This window comes from Alosa alosa, chromosome 13 (assembly GCF_017589495.1).
Source record: "Alosa alosa isolate M-15738 ecotype Scorff River chromosome 13, AALO_Geno_1.1, whole genome shotgun sequence".
Lineage (NCBI taxonomy): Eukaryota > Metazoa > Chordata > Actinopteri > Clupeiformes > Clupeidae > Alosa > Alosa alosa.
Genome location: NC_063201.1, coordinates 25,290,388 through 25,296,943, shown reverse-complemented (window position 1 = coordinate 25,296,943; position 6,556 = coordinate 25,290,388). Strand labels below are relative to the sequence as shown.

General features: G+C 43.0%; 2 protein-coding genes across 3 annotated transcripts; both read left to right on the top strand.

Annotated features, from left to right (window-relative positions):
• The first annotated feature begins 59 nt into the window (after nt 1-59).
• Nucleotides 60-2,460, top strand: zp3d.1 (zona pellucida glycoprotein 3d tandem duplicate 1). The gene is made up of 8 exons (XM_048260119.1): nt 60-818; nt 896-1,008; nt 1,093-1,196; nt 1,277-1,451; nt 1,533-1,644; nt 1,722-1,810; nt 1,896-1,963; nt 2,039-2,460. The coding sequence occupies exons 1-8, from the start codon at nt 255-257 to the stop codon at nt 2,269-2,271; spliced, it is 1,458 nt and encodes a 485-aa protein (XP_048116076.1). The 5' UTR covers nt 60-254; the 3' UTR covers nt 2,272-2,460.
• A 282-nt stretch (nt 2,461-2,742) lies between these two features.
• zp3d.2 (zona pellucida glycoprotein 3d tandem duplicate 2) lies at nt 2,743-5,979 on the top strand. Of its 2 annotated transcripts, XM_048260118.1 has the most exons (9): nt 2,743-3,570; nt 3,653-3,768; nt 3,845-3,951; nt 4,053-4,227; nt 4,515-4,623; nt 4,712-4,800; nt 4,960-5,030; nt 5,345-5,536; nt 5,615-5,979. In XM_048260118.1, exons 1-9 carry the CDS (start codon nt 3,049-3,051, stop codon nt 5,794-5,796), a joined length of 1,563 nt encoding a protein of 520 aa, XP_048116075.1. In that variant the 5' UTR covers nt 2,743-3,048; the 3' UTR covers nt 5,797-5,979. The 2 variants fall into 2 exon arrangements, with proteins under 2 accessions (XP_048116075.1, XP_048116073.1); XM_048260116.1 differs by having other exon boundaries at nt 5,345-5,979.
• Nucleotides 5,980-6,556: the final 577 nt, after the last annotated feature.

Here is a 6,556-nt window from a genome sequence, read left to right as displayed (position 1 = left end):
TGTTGAAAATGCTTTCTTTCCCCTCGAATAAGCCTTCATCCTAATGTAAATTGGTGCTACCTTGACTAAGTCATAGGTTATCATCAGGTGGGGACTGTGATTAACAGATTTGCCAGGTGTTCGTAATTGGCTAATGTGCTGGTAGCACCCAGGTGAGCAATTCGTGTTTGTAAAAGCCTACTGACAAATCGGCACTCGAAAATCTTGTTTTCGGCAGTTGTCAAACTGTCCGGGATTTTGTCGTTGCCTTTACCATGGTGCGAGCAGGTTTGTTGATGTACTTTGTGGTTTGGTGCTGGGCCCCATATTTTGTAGTTGAAGCTGGTATGCAGTACAATTGGGGCGTCCAAAATGTCAGAGGTATTTTCCACTTCCCGGAGCAGAAGCACTTCAAGAGCGCACCAATTCATGAGGTGACCTGGCCGGGTACAGCGAAGGATAGACCCGAGCCTCCACAATCAACTCCACCGCCCTTTGCTCTACCTATGTTTTGGCATGCTCCAGCTCCATTGGCGAGTGCTGCGCTTTTTAAACCAGTCGCCGGAAAGCACCCCTTGCCATACTCTCTTAAAGACATTTTGCTGCCACATAGGTACAAGCCCCTAAGTACACAAGTTCGGCTCTCCCAAGAACTTGATATCCCAAGGGTGGAGGTATCATGTGGATCCAACATGGTCGGGGTGCGCGTTAACAGGAGATATCTTGAATTCAACGCAGAGCCATCTAAATTCCGCTTGGGAACGTGTGCTGCCACGTTCGTCACAAAAGAATATGTCTATTTCCAGTATTCCCTCGACGAATGCGGTAGTATATCAGAGGTAAGGTAGATGTTAATCAGGTCTTTACGGAACGTTGTAATTAAAACGCATTTAATTGTCCGATTATTTCTTTCAAGACCGTTAAGGGGAAACTGGTGTATTCCAACACGCTTACATACTCCCCGGGACCACAACAAGGAGTATTGCGAGTTGTGCCCCTATCGGTCCCTATACATTGCCAATACAATAGGTAAATATAATTAAGCCCAATGTCTAGATTTTAATGTTGCAAGTCATGTTACCGCATTGTTCCTTATAGTCTTACTTTCTATAGATTCCACTATTCGTATAAGGTTGGATACTTGCCGGAGGTGAACGACCGGATATTTTTGAAGAGTTTGAAGACCAGGCGCACTTTTAACTTGACCACGCTGAACGGTAGTTGTCAAATGTCCCCTTGAACTTGCTGTTATTAAGTAATTTGATTTCAAATATTAACACATTTACTTTAACCATAGCCCAATGGGAACATCTTGATGTGGGTGAAAAATATGTGTTGGGCGAGCCCATGTACTTTGAAGTGTCCACGCAGCACCTCTCCAAAGACCAGTGGGTGTTTGTGGACTCTTGTCATGTAACAGCGTCGCAGGATTCCAATTCCATGCCTCGTCAAGATGTCATTCGTAATTTTGGGTGGGTACACACCGTTGACCTCTTCCAGGTAGGTTAGTTTTGAGAATGGTGATCCCTGATGACTGCGTAATGGTGCTCTAGGTGTCTGGTGGACAGCAAGAGGAATGAGAGCCGGTCGCGGTTTTACTCCAGAGATTCCAATAATCTTCGCTTCTCAATAGATACTTTCCTGTTTCCAGATGTTACAATAGAGGTGACTGATCATTTTATCCTCGCGCTTTAGTTCGGCATCATGGCCCATAATTAAACAATTATTGCTCTGCGTAACAGCTTCTCTATCTGCACTGTTCCGTGAGGGTGGGGAGCAAGGACCCGACAGCGACTGCCAAATCGTGTACCTACAACAGCGAATCAGAGAGGTACCTTTTTTTCAAAACTGCTGCAGAACGTGTCAAAATAACTCATTTCGAATATAACCGTTTTCCTCTGACTTCATGTGTCCAGTTGGGAAGAGCTGCATGGCTCTAACTGTGTTTGTTCCTGCTGCGAGACCAAGTGTGAGCACAGTGCAAGTAAGTTGGACCCAAAATGTGAAATGTGTAAGCCACATGTTTTCCTCGGCACTGATTGTGGTTCTCTGTCTACAGCATCCATACCCTCAGAAGTGAAGACTTTGATCACAAGTGACCCCTGGGGAGTGAAAAAGCGCTCATCCTCACTGCCCGAAGTAGAGGAGGTAGAGGGGGATGGTGAGACTTGGCCCATAGAAAAGTCGAGAGGCTTTGGTTCTATCCAAGAGATGGAGGACATTTGGATAGAGGAACCGGACAAAGTTGCGTCAAACCAAATGGAAAGTGGACTTGTGGGCAAAGATGGTTAAGGCGTTGAACAAAAGTAGCAATCATCTGAGACGAATGATGGGCCTGAAAGTTTAATGCAGAATTTCCCTCAACCTTCTCATTATTACTCAGATTTAGGTTTGAATGTTTTCTGTGAAATGTGAATGTATTCTTTCACCTCCGTCAAAATGTCTTGATCATTAAATATTTGATTCTCCACCTTCTTTTTATATGACTGTTTTGGTGCATTACATTTGATTCTCCTCTGCATACTATATAGAAAGATATAGTGACCTCTACCTGTTCTCCTTAATCAGATGGACTTTTGTTTTGTTTTGTATTTTTACCTACAATGAACTGACATTGGAAGGTGAACAGTTTTCAAACCCGTAGCCTAAAAGGATGCATACAATTTCTGAGGAAGAAACAAACCGGTATGTAATACTTTAAATAGTATGGCGGGATGGCATGTAATGCATAGGCCTAAGTTGTTACTTTATTGCCTGCTCAGTGACTGCGTATAGTTTCATAGGTCTAATGCAAATAAAGGCTAGGCTACGCCTAAAGTATGCCTACTATATTTTGTGCAGGAACGTCAGAAGGTTTACACTATTGTCAAACTTAATAGAGCTTGATGTGGCTATTTTCCGGAACAAATAGTCGACTTGATTTTTATCAGCTGGGATGCGTCAACAGGTGCTTTCAATTGGCATGCTTAGTGATCTTGGCTCTCTGATCTTGCTTAAGTCTACATCTCGTCTAAGCCTCGACTGAATCTTCAGACTATCGACTGAAATTTTTACCAGAAAAATAAGAATATGGATGTATGGCCTCTGCCTATGTATGTCATTTGGAGCGTTATTTTATCAAGCGGATCTTCGAAAGGTCACAGTGGGGATAGCATGCCAACAGCTAATGCTTCAGCTAGTATCGGGGTGGAATTAGATGCTGTGCACTATCGGTCTGGTAGGCAAGTACAAGACCAAGAAGCCCAGCTCCCATTGCAGCTGCCAATGTTCCAGCATTCCAGGGTTCCACTGGTTGCTAAAGACCACTTTTCGCCAATAAGTGGAGAACGACACGAAAAGCTCCCCAATAACATCAAGGAAATTTTACTGCCCGTCTCTCCACCGTTTAAGAAGTCGCGGCATTCAGGTGGGCCACGCGGAGTTGTGATCAAGTGTAAAGTAAACAAGATGGAAGTAAGGGTACCGAAACGACTTTTGGGCGACGTGCCTGCTCACTCGCATCTCGCGTTTGGAACGTGCCAAGCCAACAACTTCACTAAACACTACCTATCTTTCGTGTACGACGTTTATGAGTGTGGAAGTAGACGAACGGTGGGTGCATACATATAACCAGGTAGCACAACCCTAACGGTCTCTGATACAGACTTAATGTGTTATGTCTGTCTTCAAATAGATCGTGAACAACCGTGTGGCATACTCCAATACACTCCGATATGCTCCTGTAGTCACCATGGGCCCAATAAGGCGCGCGATTCCCTTCACGTTGCCCATTACATGTCACTTTAACAGGTACATCTTGATCACATTTTTAACCATCCTCTGCCTGTCCATAGTATTTAATTATCTGTGTTATTTCTCCTTTAAGGTTCCACTACTCCTACAAAATCGGCTATAAGCCAAAGGTCCAGGCGCAAACGTTCTTTAAATACATGACGAGCAGACAAACTGTCTACACACTCACTCCCTTTGACGGTATGGAGCATTGTTTATGCACTTTATTAAAACACACTGTTCATAGGCCGCTCACTGTCCGTAGCATTCATTTGGTATCTCACTAAACACTTTGCCTGTAGCGCATTGGAGACGACTCAACGCCTCCGATGGGTATGCCATCGGGCGGCCAATGTTCTTTGAAGCAGAGGGACCCCCGGTGGAAAGCGATGGGAGACTTTACATACACTCCTGTCATATAACTGCTAATAAGTCTCTCACTTCTGAGCCTCGCTTTACAGTCATCGACAACTTTGGGTAAGTCTGTAAGAGACCTACCCAACCTTCCTCGAAGACATATACATTCTATGTTCACAGTAGCTCAACATTTATCAGAACAAAATCTTATTTGAATGTTGATATAAATATCTGAACCATGTGCATTATGTAAATGTTTAAAGGAGTCAGTGATATAGGCTATTATTAGGCTATATCACTGACTCCTAATATAGGCTATTACACGATTATTATTGACCATGGCAATTGGATATTATTTCTACAGTTGTGTTGTGGGTATTTATTTAACCAGGGGCTCTATCTTACAGGTGTATGGCTGACAGCAAATCTAGCAGTGAGTCTAGATTCATTTCCTACACTAGGAATACAGTAAGGTTTTCTGTAGACGCCTTTGTGTTCCAGGGAGTGACTAACAAGGTATTTCCCCCCACAGCTTTTATTCTAAACAATTTCACAGGGGTGGTTGTTTTTTTTACTAACAAGATAATGTTGTATAAATCTAAAGCACCTGTTCATGCACTGTGAGATGTCAGTGGGAGGTGAGACTCCAACAGTGAATGACAAGTCCTGCTCCTACAACCACAAAACAAAAAGGTGGGTGTAGAAATCCTGCTGAGATTGATGTGTGATCCAAAAGATTGAAACTACCTTTGACATGATGGAAATTGATTTAGGTCTCCTAGATTTCTCAATCATATCACATTGGAAAATACAGTGGGAATAGGTGTTTTTGTTTGCTCTTGTTCAAACCAGGTGGGAGGAACTGTGTGGCCTTGACTTGGTGTGCTCTTGCTGTGAGTCTACATGCATCTCCCCACCTGCTGGTTAGTTTTGGTGCTTGTTTGGTTGCTGCCATTTCTGTCAAGCAGAATAATCACACTGGTTGGTCATTGTTTAAAATCAAATGGTCATGCTTTTATTTCTGTTGTCTTCTGTTCATAATTCTTTTCTGCCCATAATATAAATTTTGCCATTATTTCCGCTATTTGATCGCCTCTGTTTTTCTGATTCAAACGTAATCTACTGGCTATGTGTATGTCCATTATGCTTAGCTGATTGAAAATCCTTAAGGGTTTGTTGATGATGAGATTGGGCATTTTGGGCTCTGAATCCCTCTACTCCGCTCATCCACTTGCAGCCACTAATAGAATGGTGTCCAGTGGGGCATGGTCTGTGGAGTCTGATGTCAGAGGAACCAACAAGATGATGCCTCCACTGCGGACTGAACAGCCACGAGCAACAGTGTCTCCACTTTGGCCAGAGGAAAGTGCACAGGAGATAATGCCTCCACTGCTGACAGAGAAACGGCCACGAGCAACAGTGTCTCCACTTTGGCCAGAGGAAAGTGCACAGGAGATAATGCCTCCACTGCTGACAGAGAAACGGCCACGAGCAACAGTGTCTCCACTGTGGCCAGAGGAAGACGCATGGGAGATGCCTCCACTATGGCCTGAGGAGGAAGAACGGGAGCCAGAGAATGTCCAGGCCGTCATGGTTACGGAGAGGCCCATCACTGCCTCCATAGAGGAGGAGAAGGTGCGGGAAACTGAACCACGCCGAATCTTTGAGGAAATATTTGGGTTGAATTGAGTTGTTTACCATATTTGTCTTCTTATTTAAAAGTTCATTTTTTTATTTTATTCATCACTGTACAGTGTATTAATCCACATTCATGTGTAAAATGTAAAATAATGTATTATTTTGCTGCCATATCTTTAAATAGTGTGGTTGTACATCTAATCTAATCCAAGTCAATAAACCTGTTTAATTCTGTTTTGATGTGTGCTTCACAGTATAACAGGGACTTCTCTGTATGAACCAGTTTACTGCAACTGAAATATTAGGTCTTCAGTGTAAGGTGGATGTCCAGTTGCATGTGATGGCAATACATGCTCTTCTGTTGACGTCAAAAAGGCAAGGGTCTTGATTAGTATTCTCATGTCCATCTTCTTTGATCTCCCCTGGGTGGATTGTTAAATGTACTCTAGTTATTCAAGTCAATGACAGGGTGAGGGGATATGATTCCCCTTTTTCTCTTTCCAGAGAATTTTCCATGTCCCATGAATTGCCAAGATGCAAAAGTGTAATTAGCAACACTGGTGGGGAATTGAATGCTTCAGAAGATGAGAAATAACAGAGCCATTGCAGGTGAATGGTCCTAGATACAAAAAGTATATTAAAGTGGGAAATGATTAGCAAGTTGTTTTGTGTGTAGTCAGCCCAGTAAAATCATTGAGATTTCCCACAATCATTATTTTTAAACTCCCTTGTCAACCTTCCGTTCCAAAAACAGTTTTAAAACTGCATAAGTAGAAAAACCCAATCCAACTGATCTTAAAAACATAATGAA

Coding starts and splice junctions, on each gene's coding strand:
- zp3d.1 (XM_048260119.1), top strand. CDS start 255: ATGGTGCGAGCAGGTTTGTTGATGTACTTTGTGGTTTGGTGCTGGGCC. Junction 1,009..1,092: donor ATACATTGCCAATACAATAG/GTAAATATAATT, acceptor TACTTTCTATAG/ATTCCACTATTCGTATAAGG. Junction 1,452..1,532: donor GATGTCATTCGTAATTTTGG/GTGGGTACACAC, acceptor ATGGTGCTCTAG/GTGTCTGGTGGACAGCAAGA.
- zp3d.2 (XM_048260116.1), top strand. CDS start 3,049: ATGGATGTATGGCCTCTGCCTATGTATGTCATTTGGAGCGTTATTTTA. Junction 3,571..3,652: donor AGTGTGGAAGTAGACGAACG/GTGGGTGCATAC, acceptor GTCTTCAAATAG/ATCGTGAACAACCGTGTGGC. Junction 3,952..4,052: donor CACACTCACTCCCTTTGACG/GTATGGAGCATT, acceptor CTTTGCCTGTAG/CGCATTGGAGACGACTCAAC.